Below are 26,498 nucleotides of genomic sequence, written 5' to 3' on the forward strand. Positions count from 1 at the left end.
TGTAGAAGTTAAGCAATACCACCAAAGGCTAAAGGATATCATATGGAAACTATATACACCCATCCTTTAAAAAGCAATTTGCACCTTGAGGTCAGAGTTTAGTAGCCACACCAGCTCACAGAATCATCTTTCCTTCCTGAATGCCAAGCCTGCTGCTCCCACTACTTGAGGACTTGCTTCCCTCAGAGCTCCCCTGCCCTGGAGTAATGGCGAAGAACACAAGCTCCAGAGTCAGATTCTATATCAAATCCTAGCCCTGCCATTGTGACCTTAGGCTAGTTACTGCCAGCTCAAAGCCTTGCTTTCTTATGGAATTAATGGGGACATAATGACTCATCTAAAGTATTTATACGGTACTTGTATCTCCCAGCAGTGCCACGTGCAAAGCAAGCATCAGGTATGACCTAAATCAAATCCCTTATGATTATACGGCGGAAATGAGAAATAGATTTAAGGGACTAGATCTGATAGACAGAGTGCCTGATGAACTATGGACATTGTGACATTGTACAGGAGACTGGGATCAAGACCATCCCCAAGAAAAAGAAATGCAAGAAAGCAAAATGGCTCTGTGAGGAGGCCTTACAAATAGTTGTGAAAAGAAGAGAAGCGAAAAGCAAAGGAGAAAAGGAAAGATATACCCATTTGAATGCAGAGTTCCAAGAACAGCAAGGAGAGATAAGAAACCCTTCCTCAGTGATCAATGCAAAGAAATAGAGGAATACAATAGATTGGGAAAGACTAGAGATCTCTTCAAGAAAATTAGAAATACCAAGGGAACATTTCAGGCAAAGATAGGCTAAATAAAGTACATAAATGGTACAGACCTAACAGAAGCAGAAGATATTAAGAAGAGGAGGCAAGAATACACAGAAGAACTGTACAAAAAAGATCTTCATGACCCAGATAATCAGGATGGTGTGATCACTCACCTGGAGCCAGATATCCTGGAATGTGAAGTCAAATGGGCCTTAGGAAGCATCACTACGAACAAAGCTAGTGGAAGTGATGGAATTCCAGTTGAGCCATTTCAAATTCTAAAAGATGATGCTGTGAAAGTGCTGCACTCAATATGCCGGCAAATTTGGAAAACTCAGCAGTGGTCACAGGACTGGAAAAGGTCAGTTTATATTCCACTTGCAAAGAAAGGCAATGCCAAAGAATGCTCAAACTACCGCACAATTGCACTCATCTCACACGCTAGTAAAGTAATGCTCAAAATTCTCCAAGCCAGACTTCAGCAATACATGAACCATGAACTTCCAGATGTTCAAGCTGGTTTTAGAAAAGACAGAGGAGCCAGAGATCAAATTGCCAAAATCTGCTGGATCATTGAAAAAGCAAGAGAGTTCCAGAAAAACATCTATTTCTGCTTTATTGACTATGCCAAAGCCTTTGACTGTGGATCACAATAAACTGTGGAAAATTCTGAAAGTAATGGGAATACCAGGACCACCTGACCTCTTGAGAAACCTGTATGCAGGTGAGGAAGCAACAGTTAGAACTGGACATGGAACAACAGACTGGTTCCAAATACGAAAAGGAGTATGTCAAGGCTGTATATTGTCACCCTGCTTATTTAACTTATATGCAGAATACATCATGAGAAGCGCTGGACTGGAGGAAGCACAAGCTGGAATCAAGATTGCCAGGAGAAATATAAATAACCTCAGATATGCAGATGACACCACCCTTAGGGGAGAAAAGTGAAGAGGAACTAAGAAGCCTCTTGATGAGAGTGAAAGAGGAGAGTGAAAAAGTTGGATTAAAGCTAAACATTCAGAAAACTAACATCATGGCATCCAGTCCCATCACTTCATGGCAAATAGATGGGGAAACAGTGGAAACAGTGGCTGACTTTATATTTGGGGGCTCCAAAATCACTGCAGATGGTGAGTGCAGCCATGAAATTAAAAGATGCTTACTCCTTGGAAGGAAAGTTATGATCAACCTAGACAGCATATTAAAAAGCAGAGACATTACTTTGTCAACAAAGGTCCACCTAGTCAAGGCTATGGTTTTTCCAGTAGTCATGTATAGATGTGAGAGTTGGACTATCAAGAAAGCTGAGCGCTAAAAAATTGATGATTTTGAACTGTGGTGTTGGAGAAGACTCTTGAGAGTCCCTTGGACTGCAAGGAGATCCAATCAGTCCATCCTAAAGGAGATCAGTCCTGGGTGTTCATTGGAAGGACTGATGCTGAAGCTGAAAGTCCAATAGTTTGGCCACCTCATGCGAAGAGCTGACCCATCTGAAAAGACCCTGATGCTGGGAAAGATTGAGGGCAGGAGGAGAAGGGGACAACAGAGGATGAGATGGTTGGATGGCATCTCCGACTCAATGGACATGAGTTTGGGTAAACTCTGGGAGTTGGTGATGGAGAGGGAGACCTGGTGTGCTGTGGTTCATGGGGTTGCAGAGTTGGACATGACTGAGTGACTGAACTGACTGAACTGAATATTAGACTTCTATGGGATAGTGCTGTTCAAAGCATGGTCCATGGAACAACAGTGCAGGCAATCTTCTAGGAGCCTAGATATGCAGGATCCCAATACCACACCAGACCTATAGAATCACAATCTGCATTTTAAAAGATAGGTGATTTTATGCACGTTATATCTGAGAAGCAGTATTCTAAATAGAAAACCAGGTAGCCTTTTACATTGTCTGCCTGGCAGAGAGGGGAATCGCTTTTCGCTCTACTAGATAAAGAAATTGAGGCCCCATCTAGCCAACTTCAGGCTTCTCAGTTGGCACTAGTGGTAAAGAACCTGCCTGCTAGTGCAGGAGATGTTAAGAGACATGGATTTGATCCCTGGGTCAGGAAGTTCCCCTGGAGGAGAGCATGGCAACCCACTCCATTATTCTTGCCTTGGAAAATCTCATGGAAGAGGAAGGAGCCTGGTGGGCTGTATACAGTCCATGGTGTCAGAAAGGGTCAGACTCCACTGAAGCAACTTAGCACACACGTTACCCAACTTCTCCTTTTTACAGACTTCACATTTCACATAACTATCAGTTAAAGACCAATGAAAAATTTGCTACTCCCCACCTTTACCAAAGGAACTCTGTTCTTTTAGGCTGCTTCAAGGCAAGTTATTCTGGGCCTTACTACATGAGGAACTTTATACATGAAAATGGAGGTAGAAAACAAACCAATTTTGAACAGGGAAAGAGGGTGAATTCCAAGGGATATTCAGTGTCATAATAATCCCAGGCCAAATTCAAAGGCTTATCTTTAAATAGACAGTAACCACACAGAAAGGAAAGCATACTTCATTATGAAATGATTAGGGTTCATTAAGCATCCTTTATGATGAAAGAATAGAAAATATGACCCTTGAAGAAAAAGTTGAAGACTGGGAGTGTTTGGGATAGAGAGAAAAAAGTAAGGAGTATAGTGTGGCTAGCTTTAAATTTTTGAAGGGTTTTCATATGCAAAATAGATCAATTTTAGGTAGCTCCTAAGTATAGAACTGGGAGAAATGTATGGAAACTAACAAGAAGCTATAGAACATGAGAGACATCTATGTAGTAACTGGAAATGTATAGCATAATAAATTAGTTATCACTAGCATGCAATCTGAAACCATATTGAGAAATGCTTCAAAAGGAAATCACTGTCTGAGAAAGGTTTGCACCAGACAAACTACAGACACTATGATTCCCTTTCTCAGGCAGTAAAGGAAACAGGAATGGTCACAACTATACTAATAGCCTTCAACCTTCACCTACATAGACACAGAACAGGTTAGTTTGGAACTGAGAGGCAGTCACTTAATATTGCGCATTTAATACATTAACATGCGAAAATGTTACATGAACATAAGTAAGAAAGATTCCTTATCTTACCAGCAGAGAAGGTCTTTATTCCCCAATAAAAGAGAAACACTTCTAAGGACAAATAGGTACAAGCTGTTTCTGAAAATGGAAGTGGGTTTGAGGAAGGAGTGGGGATTCTACTAATTACAGGGATTATAAATCATGATGCAGGACAACCCTTTGAGCAAGTAAGGTAACAATACACTGTTAAAATATATGAAGGAATTCATCGTGCAACATGTGTCTTTTCTGTGACTGTCCCATCCAAGTTTATGAAATCAGCCTCACCTTCCCATATCCAAAATTAGTTATGGTCTCACCCACCTACCCTTTCTGCTCCCCTCTCTCTCTCCACTGCAACCCCTTCCCGAGTGGCTCTTACTTACTTGAGTTACAAAGCATCTCCTTTCTCCCCCAACTTCACCAATCTTCTAGAAAAACATCAAAACTCAGACATATTCCAGTGTGTCCCCTAACATCAAATACCAAGTACATTAGAATAAAAATTTCTTTCATGTCCTATGTTTCCCCCAAAAAGATCACCCATATTCTCATTTGGAAATGATCATGAGGAACTCAAAAACAGATGTATTTCATAGGTCCCCCGCCCATGACAAAAATGGTCAATGAATAGATAAAAAATGCTTATAATTGTAAATGGAATAAGAAAACCACTGTGGAAAACGGAGTTTAAAAGTATTACATAATGTTCAAAATAGGATGAGAAGAACAAGAAAGGAAAGCTCCTATAAGAAGCCTTCTTTTGACATAAAAGAAGCAAAAAAACATTGACCTGTGATAACAAGGTCTAAATTATACTGTATAAGTTTTTCCCTACTCTTAAAGATAAAAGGGAAAGTCAGACAAAGTCTTACTAAACTGAGCTTCACACTTTTAAGATGAGAGGGATCAGATTGATGGCTGGTATATAGCCACCATGCTTTTTTAAACTTTAAGTCTACCTCGAGCCATTTGGAAACTGAGTACGAAAATAATCATCTTCGTCTTTGTAATAGGTTATATAGATTTTCAAGAAACTTTGACACCATATTATCACATTAGACAATTCCTGCAGGGTCATAAAGAAAAAACCATATACCTTATATAAGATGTAAGAATAATCAGGAAACAGAAATCCATAAAATCCTAGCTAAACAACACTTAAGAGTTAGCAAGTCATTAAAAGCTTTGATGCTAAAACTATAAACCCTACACTGAGTCCTGACATAAAGTTATCATTGGAACAAGTTCTTATAGCAACTCTGTAATTACTAGGGCTGCTTTCCAGCCCCTAGAACTTGAATACTTGCTAAACTAAGCTTGAAAGAAAATTGTTAAACTCGTATGAAGAAAAATCAGTGTAAGTTAGTACAGATGGCGCATACTTTGTAAGCACATTAACTTTTAGGCCAGGGTAATGAATGGAGAGGTGGGTAGTTAGAAGTCTAAGGCATGTGCTTTACCCTTAGGTCTGAAATTAATCAAATTCAAGAGTCAGGCAAGTTCATGTACTGTAGGTCTCAATTTGCATATTCAGAATAAAAGTATTGAATTGTGTCAATTTTCCATAATCTTCCTCATTTATAAGAATCACCTGTTCTATCGCTTCAAAAATGTACAAATTTCAAGGCTCTCAGTAGACGTACTGAAACAGAATGTCAGGAGAGGAGCCGAGGAAGGCATACATTTGCCAAGTATTACAGGTAATTCATATCACTGGGTTTGTTGATAATTCATGCTTAAATGATAGCTAACTTTTCTCTCAGTTCCAAGATTACATTTCTTTAAATCTTGCTTCAAAGAATAGTTTCTCATAGCCTAAACACATAAATGTGGAAAGGTACTCTTAAATCAACAAATAATTCATATTTAAATGAATGTATCAGTCTTAAAAATGACAGATGTGGTTTCAAGCTTTATCTGGTCTAAAGAATACTAAATGAGTCTGACCAATTTCATAATATATCCTAACTAAAAAAAAAAAGAAAGTTGCAGACTTAGAATTTGGGGGAAATTATGTACCTTTAGTGTCCTCAATCAATTCTATTTCAAGGAAAGGAGATTATACAGATAACAAGAATGCATATAAACAAATTTTCTTCAGAATGCTACTATTTCTTTCACTTATATTTACACTAATATTCAATATACCTGTGAGATGAAAATGAATATATTCTATCATCTTTATAAAAGGATAAATTGAAGCCAGAATTGAGTAACCCATCTACCCAAGGCTAGGGATCATTAACAGTGACACAGACAGAATTAGAATTCTATTCACTCCCAGTCCGGTATTTCTTTTCACATAACTTCATTTTATCAAAGTGTAATAGCTATTATCACAGTTTCATGTACATTTGAAAATTCCCACAATAAAATCTTTTTTTTTTAATATTACCTTGAGATAAATAAGTGGCAACTTATAGATAGAAACCTTTCATTTTCTAAAGCAGAACTTCCAGAATATCGGCTCTACTAACCAACAGTTTTGGGAGAATCATTTAAAAGTTCACATCTCAAAAATTTCTGCAGGAGAAGCCAATCTGCTACATATTTATTTCTCTATCCTTAATAAATTCTTCTTATAGTTTGCTGGATAAAACTGCACATCAATAGCCCAATACCCCTACAGTATCTATCTGATTCAGAGAAACAGAACACAGTTCCCAGGAGTCTGAATGCTGCAATTTTCAAAAGAGAAAAGACATTTTCTATATAGAAGTATCTGTTGATTGCATGTATATGTGTATTTTACTGTAATAACTGTATTCTATGAACTAACATCAAAAATAGGATACTGAAAAACAAGATTGCTTTTAGCCAATCAAAGATTTTGGAGAGTGGGGGGCCATTTTACGGTTTCATATATTGGAGGGCTTGCCTGGGGGCTCAGTGGTAAAGAATCTGCCTGCCAATGCAGGAGACATGGGTTTGATTCCTGGTCCAGGAATATCCCCTGGAGAAAGAAATGGCAACCTACTCTAGTATTCTTGACTGGAAATCCCCTTAGCAGAGGAGTCTGGTGTGATATAGTCCATGGGGTCTCAAAAGAATTGGACACAACATAGCGTCTGTACATTACCACCACCACAGTGGAGATACTAGTTTCTGATTATAACCAGAAAACCAGCAGATCACTCACTATATATAATTTGTTATATTTTTCATTGAAAGGGACATATTAACCAATGTGTGTCCATGTGGTGTGTGTGTGTGTGTTGCTATTGTTTTGGAGAGACAGTTTCTTCATGATCTTTCTTATTTCTGCATATCCTGTGATCAGAGATACTGACAGCTTTTGTTTCAGACTATTTTTAAAGTATGTTTATATACTGAATAGCCTTGGGGAAAAAGGCTCTGTCACCCTCTGGGGCAAAGGTTGTACAGGTTTGCTTTCAGCCTGTTTTAAAGGATTGGGGTCTCTAAGGTTCAATGTCAGGTTTCCAGGTGGCTCAGTGGTAAAGAATCCATCTGCCAAGAAGGAAACCCAGGTCTGATTCATGGCCTGGGAAGATCCCCTGGAGAAGAAAATGACAACCCACTCCAGTATTCTTGCCTAGGAAATCCCATGGACAGAGCTGCCGGGTGGGCAACAGTCCAGGGGGTCTCGGAGAGTCAGACAAACTTAGTGACTACACCACCACCACCAGCACCGTGGAGGCTCAATGTCTCCCTCCTGTTACATAACTCACCATGCGTACAGGCATTGCAGGGCCCCTGTGGGTTGCAAATGGGAACCAGGGCTCCAGAAACTGGTCCAATTGATGACATTCTGGCAATTGACATGGCTATAAGTAACAAATGCCCTTTGTCTCTGACCAAGGGATGTTATGTCTTCTGCCAGCATCTATGAAAAGGTTGCAGGCAAACATGTTAGCTGGCAAGTAGAATAATATCCGAGACCCTTTACTGTTCTTGACATGTGTGTGTCATTTATCCACATTTGAGCTTACTGATAGCTCTTGCTATAAAGACTTTGCACAATTCCTTCAGAATTGTCTTTCAACTTTATTTACATACTAAGAAATCCAGAAGCGTCATTTTATGACTTGTCATCTCAATTAAGTAACTGAATAGCCTTGGACAGTACTCTGTAAAAGTAAAAAATTTTGTTATGTGTTCTATGTATTATACTACTCCAAAATTCTCATCTACCACCCATTTTTTCTATGTCAAACTATGCAACAGAGTGCTTAAGTCATGGTCTGTAGATTTTATCCATTAAAGTCACATGAGATGGTTTGAAAGAGATCCCATTCAAATTTCTATGGAAGTACCAAATCTGTTAGTTGTAGATTCTGAAGGCATTGAGACAGAATTTACAGATTAGTGCCATGTTCTTGGTGACTGACTAATCTCAGGTAGATGTCAACTGACATGGAACTTAAGGAGTTCCTATATCCATCTTACCAGGTTCAGGGCAGCAAAGTGTCTGGCCAATCCTGGGTCACGCCCTTTCCCAGAGAGAAATGATCACATAATCTTATTACTGAAAGAAACTTTGTTGTTGGATCATATTCTGATTTCCTCATTTACAGATGAGAAGCTGAACTATTTGTATTTTAACAAAAACTTTAAAATACACACTCTTCCTTTTCTGGGTGGCTTGTTATTTAACATTGTACTTGAAAAATACTTTTACTTACTTGTAATATAATATTCTTTATATTACACTTGCATAATTTTTGTGTTTCCTTCTCCAAATTGGGTTTGACTCCTAATAGCCAAGGTTGATTTGTTCATCCCTCTGTCCCTAATATTTGATTCACTATGTTGCCTATGTCAAGGCTCCAATAAATGTGTGAGTGCATAAGAAAGCAAAGCCTTTATTGTCTAAAAAAGAAAAAAATAATAACAACACTTTTTACATATTGAGTGTTTACTATATATCAGGCGTTGGGCTATGATTTTTTTCTCCTTTCAATATAGATCATCTCATTTACTCCAGATAACTATGGTTATCTCCATTTCACAGATGAAGAAACTGGAGATTTAGACTGGCTATGTGACCTGCCCAAAATCAGTGTTTTTTTTTTTTTAGTCACTAAGTTGTATATGACTCCTTGCAGCCTGGACTGTAGCCCACCAGGTTCCTCTGTCCATGAGATTTTCCAGGCAAGAATACTGGAGTGAGTTCTCATTTCCTTCTCCAGGGGATACTCTGGACCCAGGAATCCAATCCATGCCTCTTGGCAGGAGATTCTTTACCACTGAGCCACCAAGGATGCCAGTCCAACATCATATAGGGAGTAAATGGGGGAGCTAGTGCTCAAACATTCCAGTTTCCACTTCAGAGCTTAAATTCTTAATTATAAGCTAGTTAGACCACTGTACATCTTAACATCATACCACATAACCCATATATTCATAAGAATCACCCTCTAACTTTAGTAACCCCCAAGTATTGATTTCTCAATAAAGTGTTTCAAAAGGGAGAACAGTATCTAAATCTTACTCCCTACTGTCTGTGATACATTACCTTAGGTGGCAAAGGTAACTGAGTCTGTGTACCTTAACAGGGGAGGGCAAAACCTGACTCCATGTTGTATCTGTTTCTTTTCTTTAACCTTTGCTTTTTCCTGCTTTTGTTATTATAATCATACATAATGACCTGTCTCAGGGAATCCTGCTCCTCTGCCTGATTGTTTATCTAAAGTGACTTTATTCAGCTCATAGGGAGAAGATCAGACTCTGCCTACCTCTGAATGGCTGCGGAGAAGAAGAAATTAACATATCCCCTCCCTGATGCTGGCCAAGCCAGAATACATTTTGCAAAACTAATGGCCTTTTTACTTTACTTCCTCACCTCCTCCCTCTATAAAATAAACTGGTATCCAGACGACTGACGTGACTGAAGAAGAAGACCCCAATAAGATGGTTTTGGGGGACAATAGTCCACCATTTCCTCAGTCTGCTGGCTTTCTAAATAAAGTTGCTATCCCCTGCCTCGACACCACGCCTCCCAGTGTACTGGCCTGTCATGCAACAAGTAGAGTGAGCTGGGACTCCATAACGTGTTCATCATCTGACCTTGAGACGGGGAGATTATGCTAGATTATCCAGGTGGGACCAGTGTCATCACAAGGATCCTTATAAATGGATGAGAGAGGAATAAGGGTCATGGAAAGATATCTGAGGATGCTTTGTTGCTGGATGGCTGTGAAGACAGAGGAAGGAGTCATGAGCCAACAAATAAGGGGAGCCTTTCAAAGCTGATAAAAGTGAGGGATAGTCCCTGAGAGTCTCCAGAAGGAACTGAGCTCTGTCCGCATCTTGATTTTAGAGCAGTGAGATCCATTCACATTCTGACCTCCAGAACTATTAATCAATTTGTGCTGTGTCATTAAATTTGCTATAGCAGCAGCAGGAAATTAATACAGGGGTGTAATTAATAGTAAAGAATACCTGTGGCAGAGACAGCTAGCTACCCTCCAATTATCTTCCAAAGTGTACAGCTATTGCTAGAAAATGGCCTCTTAGCCAGAGGTCACACCCTTCAAGGACCTCTAATCCCCATTCCCTTACTCTTCTGCTCTGAAACAGGGACAAAATGACTAGTCTCTTCAGTATACTGTGCAAGAGTGTCAGCTCTGAATCAAGATGAGTTCCCTGCTCTCTGCTGCCTGTGTGACACAAGGCTGCCTTCTTGACACACAACATGGAACTCAGACAGAGAAAGGTCCACTAACTTGCTCAAGGCCACACTGTGTGGCTGGGATCGAATGAATGGAAGGGTGGGTGCAGCCAGGAGAGGCAGACTAAGGATAGATCAGGCAGAGCTCTGTGAGAGAGGTTAAGTTTTAAATCACACAGGGGCACTGAAGTCATTTTGCATGGGAACGATAGATTCATAGAAGCCTTCTTGTGAAGCTGCTTCATCTGGAGAGTGGAAAATAATAACAGTAGTTATTCAGTGCTTATTGCATAAAGCTCTAAGTGATGTGTAGCATATGGATGCTCATCTAATCCTCACAGCACTCTATAAGCTAGGAATGATCATCATTCCCCACATCTCCCCTGTAAGGGGTACAGTGAAAATTTGGACAGAGGTAATGTGTCTATGAACCACATTAAATACACCCCACTCTATTTATATGGAGCCAAGAGTACAAAGAGGGAAATAAGTCAGGAAACTATTATAGTAGTCCATATGAGAAATACTGCTAGAAGGGGAGACAGAAATAAGCAGAATAAACAAACAGACAAAGAAAGAGAGAGAAGTAAAGATGTGACCAAGCAAGACCCTGTGGGGCCTTTCCAGAACAGTTGTTGTTCAGTTGCTCAGTCATGTCTGACTTTTTGTGACCCCATGGACTGCAGCAGGCCAGGCTTCCCTGTCCTTCATTCCCAGGGTTTTCTCAAACTCACACCCACTGAGTTGGTGAAGTCACCCATCCACCTCACCCTCTGTTGTCCCCTTCTCCTTCTGCCCTCAATACTTCCCAGCATCAGGGTCTTTTCCAATAAGTCAGCTCTTCACATCAGGTGGCCAAAGCATTGGAATTTCAGCATTATCATCAGTTCTTCCAATGAATATAGACCCCTCCCTGTATTCTCTCCTCTAGCTCCTCTGAAGTACCTAGAATAGCTGTATCTGATGCATATTTCCTAAGTTATCTTACAGATGCCAAAACCCCCACAAAATGGAAGTACACCATGAGTATATGGCCCTCCAGATCTCTTGGCACCTGAGGGTTGATATTCTTAACCCCTGTGACACTGCCCTGTTACCTTACCATCAACCAGCTGGAGAATCATGCACGAGCTGATTACATACCCTGCAACTCCCCTCCCTCCTTGCTTTTAAAAATAATTTGCTGAAATTCATCCAGGAATTCAGGATTTTTGAGTACTAGCTGTCCCAGACTCCTTGTCTGGTGCCCTACAATAACCATTGCACTTTCCTTCACCACAATCCAGCATCAGTAGATTGGCTTTACTGTATGTGGGTGAGTAGGTGCAAATTTCAGTATGGTACAACAAAATTAACAAAATTTAGTGATACGCTAAATGTGGGCAAAGAGGTGAATGACAAGAGAAGTGCCAAGTGTTCAGGTTTCTAGTATAAATGTTTGCAGGAAGAGAGAAAATTTCCTGAATTTTGGAGCCCTGGAAAAGAATCTGATATGCTATTGGGCAGAACAATGAAAAGTCCAATATGGGGAACATTGTAGTTAAAATGCTATAGTTTATTCCAAAAGAAATATCTGGGTTCTGTACTGACCTCCAAGCCTAAAATAACTAGGAAAACTCAGAAACATTCCATCAAGTCAGAAAGAGCATTTAAGTCTTAGAAAAGCAGATCTTGAAAGAATAAAATGAACTACAATTATATATTCCACACAGAAACACAGAGACTCTTAGAATTAGAAGGGGTATCATGATTTAGCTCTTTTTCTTTTTTTCAGTTTTTTTCCTAACATGGAAACTGATTCTCCCCTCCAGTATTAAGAAAATGGTCAGAAGACACAAATAGTCATCTAACCATTCTTAAATACACAGAGACACATTTAGATTAAGATCTAAATGACACTTCCATCTTGAGGACAGAATCTGGCAAGAAGTCCAAACCTAGAGCAGAAAAGAAAGCTAATGACTAAAATAAGTTGGTGAGAAAGTTGTGAAACTTTCCTGAAGGAAGAGCTGGACAAAAAGTTGATATGTCTTCAATGTCCTACTTGCATTCGCATATTCAAAAAGGCTGGAGAAATAGATTTGGAAGAAACAACTTTGTTTCTGAAATTGCACTGCCAAGAGAAACCTCATTACGTCTTGGCTTGGTGTTCAAGAAAATGTAATCCAGTAGACAAAATAAAGTTTAGAGGGCCAAACTTTAGACTTTAAATCTTTAGACAAGCTAAAGATTGTAAATGCACCAGTCTCAACATGTTTTGTTTTTTTTTCCCCCCAAATATGATCTTCAATTCTGAATGGAGAACTTAACTGTTCATTAATGAAATGCAGGTATATGTGAATAACTGCAATGAAGAGAAAAACTGTTCCAAAGTGAAAATCAATGCCTGAAACTGAATGGTAAGTCTAGATGCAAAGGTTTCTGTTCATTTGTTCAAGAAATACCTACTGAGCTCTTCCTACTTTTGCTGGATGACATACTGACTGCTGTGAAGTTGAGCAAAGATACTGAAAATGTTACAGCTCACAAAGATTCATGTCAGATGAAAAGAAGAGGAAAAGGACTAGGAACGGGAAGAAATGGGGAAAAAATGAATGATGAGGAAGAAGGAATATATAGAAGGAGGAGAAAGGAAAATGAGGTTGTGGTGGGCGGGGGGGAGAGAAGAAAAATGAAGGAGAAAAATAATTTTTACAGCTACCACTGTACTTCAGGTTCAAACTATGTCTTGTGTAGATTGTTATAATAAATCCTTCAAAATAGTATCTCTCATTTTTTCTTGTGATACATACTTGAGTTTTGTGGTTGCTGAGCCCTCTAGAAAGCAGAGCTTATGATGAGAATTAAGGTGTTAATACTTTATGTGTGAGATACAAGGCTTACCAGGCAGTAACAGAAGAAAAAAGAAGAAAAAAAACAAAACAAAACAAAGAACAGTAGGGGTAAAGCAGGGAAAATAAGAAGTAATGTTATGTGATGTGTTTTGTAGGCTACCATTTTACGATACACTACAATGATATATAGCAGATTTGAGTATTTGGAAAACAGAATTTCTCTAGAAGGGTAAAAAAAAAATGTACTGGAATCATATACAGGTGCACTGGGAATAACCTGTTGCTGTTGCTATTGTTGTTTAGTTGCTAAGTTGTGTCTGACTCTTTGCAACTCCATGAACTATAGCCTGCCAGGCTCCTCTGTCCATGGAATTATCCAGGCAAGAATACTGGAGTGGGTTGCCATTTCCTTTTCCAGGGGATCTTCCCAACCCAGAGATCATCTCCTGCATTGGCAGGCAGATTCTTTACCTCTGAGCCACCAGGGAAGCCCCAGGAGTAGCCTAGGTCTCTCCTAAATTGTATTTGCCTCCAATGATGTTTCATTCCTCAAGGATCCAGGTCTCCTCTCCTTCTGGGTTGTATTTCCCAGTCTGAACTATCCAGCCCCTCAGCTGCTGCTCAGGAAACCAGATCCAAGGGACAACAAGATGGTGTTTTACCGAAGTCTGAAAGTGAATTATGAATCACATTACTGCAGAGCATCAGCCAAGAGAAAGAAAGATGAAGGTAGTAAAAGAAACACGAGCGAGGACAAAGCTTGAATTCAGTTCAAGCATCTTTTATGTGTCAGATACTGTGCTAAGTGCTGGGGTGGTGGGACAGTGACATCACAGACCTCACAGATCTTGCACAGTACCCTGGTTAACAATGAACACAAGCAGTGCAATTACAATGCAGTGAGATGACATGGCTGGGGAGCAGAGACTCTTTGTCATCTCATCTGGAAGGACTGATGCTGAAACTCCTTCAGTTTCAGGTGAAGCTTGGCCACCTGATGCGAAGAGCTGACTCTGGAAAAGACCCTATGCTGGGAAAGATTGAGGGCAGGAGGAGAAGGGGATGACAGAGGATGAGATGGTTGGATGGCATCACCGATTCAATGGACATGAACTTGGGCAAACTCCTGTAGATAGTGAGGGAAAGGGAGGCCTGGCATGCTGCAATCCATGGGGTTGCAAAGAATCAGACTCGACTTAGTGACTGAAAAACAAGAACAGGTTGATAATCTAATGAATGCTTAAAGCAGACACTCTTCAAGATTTTTACTAAGTTCAATAATTCAAAAACATTTGCTATATCATACTAAGATGTTTGTTACACTTGATTAAAAAAATCACTGAGATACAAATGCAGTGAAACAGAACCAGTAGAGACCAATCTCAATTGAGACTCCTTGTGACCTCATTCCCTATAAGTATTTCATTTTCAACTTTTCTTAGCTTTCACACTTTTGGAGAGAGTATTTGAGCTACATTCGCATATATGCTATATATTCCCAATAACTGAGTATGTTTCCAAGGTAGAACGATTATAGGTCAACAGACTTTTCTGTCTCTTGGTCTCACGTGAATTGCCATTCAATACCCAGCTATTAATTGGCAGGAATTACTTTGTCTAGTTATCTGTGCATCTCTATTACTATAAAACAAGGGAAAAACTCTGTAACCCCATTTAAACAGTCTCATTTCTCCTCTAAGGGTCCACTCTAAGGAAATTGCTAAGCACATTATTTTCCTGACAATTTCCTCACACCCAAATGAGGTTACTGACCTTTAAATCAATTTCTAAAGACAGGTAAAGGACATTTCTAGACCTTCAAGTGATGGTAGAGCACCTCCTTCAACTGTCTCTTAAGAAATCTGTTCATCTGTTTATAATGTAAATTATTTCGTATCTCAAAATGTTCTTGTATATTCAAATAAATCTGCAAATAAGACATGACCATTCACAACAATCCTCTTAGCACACTGACATCTGTACTCTAATTGTTTTCCCCTATAGTGCCCCTCCCCTTTACCCTCTCCCCACTATTAAGCTGTTTTCAATATCTGAGTCTATTTATGTTTTTTATATTCATCCATTTGTTTTATAGTTTATATTCCACATGTAATAATTACACTATTTGTCTTTCCCTGATTTATTTCAATAAACATGAAATTCTCCAAATCCATCCATGTTTTTACAAACAGAAAAAATTCATTCTTTTTTATGACTGAAAAGTATTTCATTGTATAAATGTATAAATCTTCTTTATTCACTCATATACTTGATGAACTTTTAGGTTAATTTCATAACTTGGCTATTATAAATAACACACAATGAACACTGGCATGCATATATCTTTTTTTTCCATTAATTTTTATTAGTTGGAGGCTAATTACTTTATAATATTGTAGTGGTTTTTGTCATACATTGACATGAATCAGCCATGGATTTACATGTATTTCCCATCCCGATCCCCCCGCCCACCTCCCTCTCTACCAGATCCCTCTGGGTCTTCCCAGTGCACCAGGCCCGAGCACTTGTCTCATGCACCCAACCTGGGCTGGTGATTTGTCTCACCATAGATACTATACATGTTTTGATGCTGTTCTCTCGAAACATCCCACCCTCACCTTCTCCCACAGAGTCCAAAAGTCTGTTCTGTACATCTGTGTCTCTTTTTCTGTTTTGCATATAGGGTTATCATTACCATCTTTCTAAATTCCATATATATGTGTTAGTATACTGTAATGGTCTTTATCTTTCTGGCTTACTTCACTCTGTATAATGGGCTCCAGTTTCATCCATCTCATTAGAACTGATTCAAATGAATTCTTTTTAATGGCTGAGTAATATTCCATGGTGTATATGTACCACAGCTTCCTTACCCATTCGTCTGCTGATGGGCATCTAGGTTGCTTCCATGTCCTGGCTATTATAAACAGTGCTGCGATGAACACTGGGGTGCACGTGTCTCTTTCAGGGTCTTTTCCAACGAGTTGGCTCTTCTATCAGGTGGCCAAAGCATTGGAGCTTCAGTATCAGTCCTTTTAACGAATATTCAGGGTTGATTTCCTTTAGGATTGACTAATTTGTTCTCTTTGCAGTCCAAGGGATTCTCAAGAGTCTTCTGCAACACCACAGTTCAAAAGCATCAGTTGTTTGGCCCTCAGTCTTCTTTGTTGTTCAAGTCTCATATCCATACATGGCTACTGGAAAAACCACAGCTTTGACGATACAGACGTTTGTTGGCAAAGTAATGTCTCTGCTTTTCAATACACTATCTAGGTTTGTCCTAACTATTCTTCCAAGGAGCAAGCAACATTTAATTTTGCGGCTGCAGTCACTGGACACATTGATTTTGGAGCCCAAGAAAATGAAACCTGACACTATTTCCACACTTTCCCCATCCATTCACCATGAAATGATGAGACTAGATGTCACGATCTCCGTTTTTTGAATGTTGAGTTTTAAGCCACCTTTTTCACTCTCTTTCACTTTCATCAAGAGGCTCTTCCGTTCCTCTTTGCTTTCTGCCATTAAAGTGGTATCATCTACATATCTAAGTTTTTTGATATTTCTCCCAGCAATCTTGATTCCAGCTTGTGATTCATTTAGCCTGGCATTTCACATGATGTACCCTGCATATAAGTTAAACAATCGAGGTCAAAACATACAGCCTTGATGTACTCCTTTCTCAATTTTGAACCAGTCTGTTGTTCCATGTCCAGTTCTAACTGTTGCTTCTTGTCTGGTATACAGGTTTCTTAGAAGGCAGATAAGGCAGTCTGGTATTCCCATTTCTTTAAGAATATTCCACTGTTTGTTGTGATCCACACAGTCAAAGGCTTTAGTGTAGTCAATGAAGCAGAAGCGGATTTTCTTTTTTAATTCCCTTGCTTTGTCCATGATCCAGTGTATGATGACAATTTGCTCTCTGGTTCCTCTTTTTCTAAATCCAGCTTGTACATCTGGAAGTTCTTAGTCCACATGCTGCTGAAACCTAGTTTGAAGAATTTTGAACATAATCTTGCTAGTATGTGAAATGAGAGCAATTTGTATGGTAATTTGAACATTTTTTGGTATTACCTTTCTTTGGGATTAGAATGAAAACTGACATTTTCCAGTCCTGAGGCCACTGCTAGTTTTCCAAATTGCTGGCATGGGTGCAGCGCTTTATCAGCATCATATTTTAGGACTTGAAATAGCTCAGCTGGAATTCCATCACTTCCACTAACTTTGTTTGTAGTAATGCTTCCTAAGGCCCATTTGACTTCACACTCCAGAATGTCTGGCTCTATGCGGGTGACCACACCATCATGGTTATCTGGGTTATTAAGAGCTTTTTTGTACAGTTCTTCAGTTTATTCTTGCCAACTTTTCTTAATCTCTTCTGTTATGTGCTTGCTATTTTTGTTCTTTACTGTGCCTATCTTTGCATGAAATGTTCCCTTGGTATCTCCAATTTTATTAAAGAGATCTCTAATCTTTCCCATTCTACTGTTTTCCTCTGTTTCTTTGCATTGTTCACTTAAGGAGGCTTTCTTATCTATCCTTGTTATTGTCTGGAACTCTGCATTCAGTAGGCAACAGTGGCAGTGGTGAGGCCAGGATACCCTCTGCTCCTGGGCATTCTCCAACATTAGTTTCAGCCTTCCCCAGGCCCCCTTCCCATCCACTCCAGCAGGGCTTTTGCCTCTACCCTTGGTAGAGGCATGTTTAACAAGGACCAGCATGGGACAACCAGGGCACCAGGCATGTCATCCAGCTACATTAAGTGCCTGAAGGCCGTGTCTCTGTGAGTTAGGGCCTGACATATCATAGTCCACTGGAGAAGGGAATGGCAAAGCACTTCAGTATTCTTGCCTTAAGAATCCGATGAACATCACAGCACTGTTTATAATAGCCAGGACATGGAAGCAACCTAGATGCCCATCAGCAGACGAATGGGTAAGGAAGCTGTGGTACATATACACCATGGAATATTACTCAGCCATTAAAAAGAATTCATTTGAATCAGTTCTAATGAGATGGATGAAACTGGAGCCCATTATACAGAGTGAAGTAAGCCAGAAAGATAAAGACCATTACAGTATACTAACACATATATATGGAATTTAGAAAGATGGTAATGATAACCCTATATGCAAAACAGAAAAAGAGACACAGATGTACAGAACAGACTTTTGGACTCTGTGGGAGAAGGTGAGGGTGGGATGTTTCGAGAGAACAGCATCAAAACATGTATAGTATCTATGGTGAGACAAATCACCAGCCCAGGTTGGGTGCATGAGACAAGTGCTCGGGCCTGGTGCACTGGGAAGACCCAGAGGGATCTGGTAGAGAGGGAGGTGGGCGGGGGGATCGGGATGGGAAATACATGTAAATCCATGGCTGATTCATGTCAATGTATGACAAAAACCACTACAATATTGTAAAGTAATTAGCCTCCAACTAATAAAAATAAAAAAAAAAAAAGAAGCCGATGAACAGTATGAAAAGGTAAAAATATGACACTGAAAGATGACCCCGCCCCCCCACAAGTCAGTAGATGGTCAATATACTACTGGGGAAGAGCAGAGAAAGAGCAACAAAAAGAATGAAGAGGCTGACCAAAGTGGAAACTCCCAGTTGTGGTTTCATCTGGTAGTGAAAGTAAAGTCTGAAGCTATAAAGAATAATATTGCAAGGAATCTGGAATGCTAGGTCCATAATTTAAGGTAAATTGGATGTGGTCAAATGAGACAGCAAGAGTAAACATTGACATTTGAGGAATCAGTGAACTAAAATGGACAGGAATGGGGGAATTTAATTCAGATGCCCATTGTAACTACTACTGTGGGCAAGAATCCCTTAGAAAGAATGGAGTAGACTGCATAGTCAATAAAAGAGTCTGAAATGCAGTAGTTGGTTACAATCTCAAAAATAACAGAATGATCTCAGTTTGTTTCCATGGCAAACTATTCAACATCACAGTAATCCAAATCTATGTCCCAACCAATAATGCTGAAGAAGCTGAAGTTGAATAGTTCTATGAAGACCTACAAGACTTCCAAGAATTAACACCAAAAAAGGATGTCCCTTTTCATCACAAGGGACTGAAATGCAAAAGTAGGAAGTCGAGCGATACCTGGAGTAACAGACAAGTTTGGCCCTGGAGGACAAAATGAAGCAAGACAAAGGCTAACAATTGTGCCAAGAGAATAAACTGGTCATAGCGAACACTCTCTTCCAACAACACAAGAGATGACTCTACACATGGACATCACCAGATGGCCAGCACCCAAGTCACATTGATTATATTCTTGGCAGCCAAAGATGGAGAAGTTCTATACAGTCAGCAAAAACAAGATCCGTGGCTCAGATTGTCAGCATCTTGTTGCAAAGTTCAGACTTAAGTTGAAAAAAGTAGTGAAAGCCATTAGGCCATCCAGGTATGACCTAAATCAAATAATTTATTATTATACAGTAGAGGTGACGAACAGATTCAAGGGACTCGATCTGGTAGACAGAGTGCCTAAAGAACTATGGACGGAGCTTCATAACATTGTACAGGAGGTGATGACCAAAACCATCCCCAAGAAAAAGAAATGCAAGAAGGCAATGTGGTTGTCAGAGGAGGCCTTACAAATAGCTGACATAGACTCGCAAGTCCCACAAATTTCTCTCCTAGAACTGCTTTTGCTGTGTCCCATAGGTGTCAGACCATTGTGCTTTTTAGTTTGTTTATTTTCATTTGTTTCCAAGTATTTTTTATTTCTTATTTTTTCAGTGGTTGCTCAGTAGCATATTATTTAACCTCCATGTCTTTATATTTTCTGAATTTTTTTTCCTGTAGTTGATTTATAGAGTCATATTTTGTGGCCAGAAAAGATGCATGATATTACTCTAATGTTCTTAAATTGAATGAGACATTTTATTCCCTAGCATGTGATCTATCCTGCTTAAGTTCTCCATGTATACTTAAAAGGAATGTTTTTGTTTGTTTGTTTTTTGCTGTTTTGGGACTGGATGCTCTATAGATCTATTAATATCTATTAAGTCCATTGGTCTAATGTGTTATTTAAGGTCTGTGTTTCCTTACTGATTTTCTGTCTGATCTGTCCATTGATGTAAGTGGGATCTTAAAGTCCCCAACTACTATTATGTTTCTGTCAATTACTCCCTTTATGTCTGTTGTTATTTGCTTTATATATTCAGGTGTTCCTATGTTGCATGCATATACATTGTTGTATCTTTGTCTTGGAATGATACCTTAATCATTATGTAATGTTCTTCTCAGAGCCTAGTTTTTAAGTGTTATCTAACTTCCTATGCTCCTGTTATAACAGTTCACATGCCACTCTTGAATATAAACATTTCTACATATTTTCATCTGTTCTCCCTGTCTCAACTTAGAGTACTTTTTCCTGTTGATTCTCCAAACTCTCTTTAAGCATCATCTGCATTGTGACGATTAATGTCAGGCATTATTAAATGGTTCTAACTATGCCATATATAAGGGGCTTACCCAGTTGCTCAGCAATAATCTGCCTGTAGTGCAGGAGGCCCAGGTTCAATTCCTGGGTTGGGACTATCCCCTGGTGAAGGAAATGGCAACCCACTCCAGTATTCTTGACTGGGAAATCCCACAGACTGAGGAGCCTGGCAGACTATAATCCACAGGGTAGTAGAAGAGTTGGACATGAATTGGTGACTAAACAACAATGTCATATACATAACATACATATATATATATATATACACACACATATATATTACAGCCTAGCGTGCTGCAGTCCGTGAGGGTTGCAAAGAGTTGGACATGACTGAGCAACTGAACAACAACATATTATATAAGATTACTGAAATACACTACCTAAGACACTATAGCATAATTGTTAGTACAACTGTTGTCACAATTAAAAGACTATAAGTTAGTGAGGCATCTTTATAATTCCTGTGTCTAGGACAAAAATGCATGGGTGACTGTCATCGATTTTTTTACTCAACAAACCAGCATATTTAATACTAGGACATATCATGTACTGCCTTCATGCCAACTCTGGGCCTAGCTTCATAAAGACATAGGACTCTCAAGAACTATTTACTCTTAACTGGTGTGGAGTGGTCAACTAAATATAGTTAACAATTCAAAGCTAAACTGTGTCCATTCTGAAGTAGTTGAGTCCATTTAATGGCAAATAACAAATCTAAAACATGGGAAAATATCTAGGTAATATTCTGCTTAACTGCCACCACACCAGTATCTTTTTCCAGTCTTTCTTTTTTAGCTTTTAGGTTTCTGTTTTGTTTTATTCACCATATAAAAACATTGTATCTCTATGCTATTTCAACCTGCATTTGTTGATATGCCAATCTCTAGGCCACATTGTATTGAATGAAATACATTTTTCCCTGTCTCTATTAGTTAATTATGGTATGTCCCTTGTTTCAACATTTTACCATCTCAGAAATGACTCTTGAATATAGGCTGAATGGTTTTAATTTCACCTTAGAAAGGGGCAAGAAGAAAATGGTATCAACAAATCCAAGCATTTAGATTTATAGGTAAGCATCACTCTTGCAGGTGCTTCTGAATTATAAAAGAGAAATACAATTTTCTCTGCTGCTGCTGCTGCTGCTGCTAAGTCGCTTCAGTAGTGTCCGACTCTGAGCGACCCCACAGACAGCAGCCCACCAGGCTCCCCCGTCCATGGGATTCTCCAGGCAAGAACACTGGAGTGGGTTGCCATTTCCTTCTCCAACAATTTTCTCTACTACAATAGCAACTGGTAAACAAAATCATAAATATTCTGCTATAGTTTGATTCATAGATTGACTTGGCTATTACTATTACTATTGGCTTGGCTTGTTATTATTACTAGCAACACTTCTCATATTCAATATTACAGCATTAATTTGGCTGCAATTAAAATACCACATGGTCAATGAATAGCAGAACCAGGTAAATACGCCATATTGTACTACTACTACACATACGATGAACTGAGGTCTAATGGAGAATTGGGTATCAACAAGAATAAGTTGGCAACAGAACTGCACTGAAGTCCTAATTCAGCCTTACCATCCAGAATGAGACTCAGAGAACCTTGGGAGAGAATTGTAGCCTTTTCAATTTTTTTTTTCTTCTGGTATTTAGAAATTCTATTGCATCTTATCTCATGAGAGATCCTGGAAATAAACCTTATTTATTTATTTATTTTTTGAAGATTGTAGGTTCCTCTAAGATCGGGTTCTTGGAATGCAGAGCAGCTAGTTAACAGTGGATGGTGGGATTTTCAAGGAAGGAGAATCAAGAAATTCCACTCCAAAAAGTAAGCAGAATATTCTGGATCCAAAGGTAAACCTAACCTGGTGGGAAAGTCAATTGTGACTGAGAAAAGTTTACCAAAATCAATGCCATTAAATGTCCCTCTCCCTTCAAAACAAAATCTGACACAATAATGGGAAAAAACAAAACAAAACAAAACAAAAAAGCTGATCTTCACAAAAATGGAAATGCAAAAAAAAAAAAAAAAAGTTACCAAGTTTGGCCTTTGTTACTGCATTACCAGAAAGGTTAGAAATATTTAAATTCTGCCTCTTTAATTAGGCAAACACACTCTTTGGTCTCTTATAGTTGCAATTCAATTGTTTTCTTACATTTCACTTGAGCCAAGAAGACATTTTCACATTGCCAGATTTGTCAAGGTATATCCATAAATGACAGGCTCCCCATGTGGCTCTGTGGTAAAGAATACGCCTGCCAAGCAGGAGACACAGGTTGGATACCTGGGTCAGGAAGATCCCTTGGAGGAAATGGCAACCCACTTCAGTATTCTTGCCTGAAATATCCCATGGATAGAGGGGCCTAGTGGGCTATAGTCCTCAGGGTCACAAAAGAGTCAGACACAACTTAGTGACTAAACAAAAACCCATAAATGATAACAGTAGAAAATGAAAGCATTTATAAGAAACAAAACTAATAAATAATATTTCTGACTCAGTTCCACACAACAGCAAAATCAGACCTTTGTTAATGACTACAAATATAAGTAGCAAGCTATACCATGCCTTTAATCCAATGTGGCCGTCCTGTATTTTCCAATGCAACAACAGTTTGACTACTTTATTCAAATTTCTACATGAATATATGGTTTCATCACATACATCCATGGGCATGCATCTTGTCCCCACATCTAAGCACCTCCACCAACCAGCCCCCAAGACCTGGGTTACCAAGCTTAGGCTTTCTAAGCGCTTTCTGTTTCCATGTCCAAAGTATTAATTTAGAAGTACCTTGTCCTAAGATTTTTTCCTCTTTTTTAGGTGCTTGAAGCCTATTGTACTGGGGCTTAACAGGCTGCTAAATGTGCACTTAACATCCTTCCCCTATTTAACATTTCCCAACATGTAGCATATGATTCCCAACCCTAGAACACCATCCTTCCAATTTCTTCCTCATTACAAACTTCCTGCCCAGCATGTTTCCATTAAGAAAGCTAGAAAGATTAAGGTTGAAAAAAACTTTAGAAATAGTTGATCCATAAGATAAGAAAGTTATTTTTACTAAAGAAACTTTAGGAAGATGTCAATAGAAGATTCAATGTTGAAGCTGAAAATAGATCATAATATGTCAATTCTAAAAAATTCTTATATATGTTTTGACCCTTGAAGACCCTGTTATTGTAGACACAGTAAAGGATAAGAAAGAGAAAGTGAAATAGAAGGTCTGAAAGAAAATTTGAATTTTTTAATCTAAATTCTTTTCCTCCAAATTTAGAAAAGTAAGCATAGTCACATCTATCCTGGGAGAGAAAGTGTGTAAATTTTCACTTTCCAAAAGTGACATTAGAGAAGGAAGAAAATTCACCTATTAAATAATTCTTGCCCTACAAATGCAGCACTGTAACTTCAATCATTGAAGCAAATGCTAAGGAGTCTGTAAAGATGACCCTTCTATTAGTCATGCAGTGAATCATAGAAGGTTATGGTCATGGCCTCTGAAATGATAGGAGGCCATGTCAGAAAAAAGGTACCTGGTATGAAAAACTTCACAGGACAAAATGGATATATCTCCACAATAAGAAAGCTCACATCTCTCTCCCCAACCAAGTTCTACAGTAGAGAAATGTACATGCACATTCTCAAGGAAGCATTTCCATCGTGACCACTTCTACAGAGGGCATTGCTGAGTGCCCCTCCAATGTGTCTGCTACAGACCATACATTTTTTCTAGACTGGAAGCATTATTGCACACTCTTGGCTTTTCAATCCATTGACTTAAGTAAATCTGGGCCAGTTTTTCACTTCTTATGTGTTATCACCATGCCAAACTCTGAAACAAAAGGACTGCATACACCTAATGAGAGCCTACCATGGAGAAAGTTGTTTTTCCTCCCCTACTTTCTTCCTTATTATTTTCTTATTATTTAAACTCTGGCAATAAGAGAATGGATCCTTGATATCTGAAAACAATATGTCTGTAGAAGTTCTCACATTCACAAAAAAACCTTTCTTAAAAAAAAAGAAAAAGAATGTTACTACTTCTTTGCCAACTGGCTGACTCCAGCATACTAGCCCCTTATCATGTTGCATTCATTTCTGTTCCTGATCTTAGGTCTATTTTCTCATTTAGTTTTCACAATGATCCTCTGCAATTGAGGAAATTATTATCACTAGTATTTTTTAACTATTCCTAACTATTGCAAGTGGCAGAACTTAAGAATAGTTGGCAAATAGGCAATAAAATTTTAAATTTGTGAATGCTGAAGGTTCATTATCCCGAGGAGAATATGAGGAGATGGTATTGGGATGCATTTCCATGGCAATCAGCAGCAGAATCTGGCCCCAAGACTGGCTGCCTACCTTCCTTGGCCCTCTGTGCTGTGGACGCTGGTGTGCTCTGGGCACAGAACACCTCTCGGGTCTGGATCCCACCTCCACAAATGGGTCCCGTCTCATGCCAGTGGAGGGACTGCTGCTCGAGGAGAGAGACTTGGCATTCTTTCCATTCAGAGGTCTTCCAGGAATACCTGTTTGGTGTGATTTGTTTAAAAGAAGAAGAAGAAGAAGAAGTAAGGAAAACACAGAATTCCATAGGAAACTTAAGTTATTGACATCAAATGTATGTAATCATCTCTCTTTCTAGTATCAAATCTTTGCCTATGGATAAAGACATTTGCCAGCTTTGAATACTAAACCTCTTTTATTTCCTTGAGAAAAAGTAAGCAGTCTATCATGCTAACAGCACAGGACCAGAAGATTGAATGAAGGAAAATACGGATAAATAGTAGAGATGTCTCCGCCTTAAAGCTCTAAGAGAGAAAAGAATCAGAGAAAGGATCCTGGTAGTCCAGTGGTTAAGACTCTATGCTTCTAATGCAACAGGTGTGGGTCTGATCCATAGCTGGGGAACTAAGATCCCACATGCCACGTGGCATGGCCAAAAAAACTAGAGGAAGGAGCTGGAAACCAAATGTGCTTAATTCCCAGGAGGTGAACTCATCATGGGGTTTAATTCCACAAACTTTTAGATGACTTTGTGTGAAAGTTGGGCTTTCTTTTTTAATTGGTAGGACAGTGTATGAATGTGTGAGTATATTATTTTAAATGAACAGAGACTATCTCCAACTTTTCAACCTTATTGATACAGGTATTTCTATCAGTTTGACCCCATTGGAATAAAGGTATATGTATTAAAAATGAGTTCACCATCAGTTCAGTTCAGTCACTCAGTCATGTCCAATTCTTTGTGACCCCATGGGCTGCAGCACACAAGGCTTCCCTGTTCATCACCCACTCCTGGAGCTTGCTCAAACTCATGTCCATTGAGTCAGTGATGCCATCCAATCATTTCATCCTATCATCCCCTTCTCTTCCTGCCTTCAATCCTTCCCAGCATCAGGGTCTTTTCCAGTGAATGAATCAGTTCTTTGAATCAGGTGGCCAAAGTATTGGAGCTTCAGCTTCAGCATCAGTTCTTCCAATAAATATTCAGGACTGATTTCCTTTAAGTTTGGCTGGTTTGATATCCTTGCTGTTCAAGGGACTCTCAAGAGTCTTCTCCAACCCCACAGTTCGAAAGCATCAATTCTTTGGTGCTCAGCTTCCATGTACCACTATATTTAATTGGTGAGTTGTTTTTCTTTTTTTCACACATATACAGACATGTCATTGTTATACTGACATAGAATATATCTTCTTGGTTTACAACTGATTGAGATACACAGTGATAGAC

At 39.1% G+C, this 26,498-nt stretch overlaps 1 protein-coding gene across 1 annotated transcript in view; it reads right to left on the reverse strand.

The window, feature by feature from the left end:
• Positions 1–26,498, reverse strand: part of THSD7B (thrombospondin type 1 domain containing 7B) — a 989,572-nt gene that overhangs the window by 565,894 nt on the left and 397,180 nt on the right. The window contains exon 5 of the mRNA XM_043894410.1: positions 25,127–25,293. Coding sequence (XP_043750345.1) covers positions 25,127–25,293 — 167 coding nt within the window. The remainder of the gene's footprint in view (positions 1–25,126; positions 25,294–26,498) is intronic.

Source organism: Cervus elaphus, chromosome 33 (genome assembly GCF_910594005.1).
Source record: "Cervus elaphus chromosome 33, mCerEla1.1, whole genome shotgun sequence".
NCBI lineage: Eukaryota > Metazoa > Chordata > Mammalia > Artiodactyla > Cervidae > Cervus > Cervus elaphus.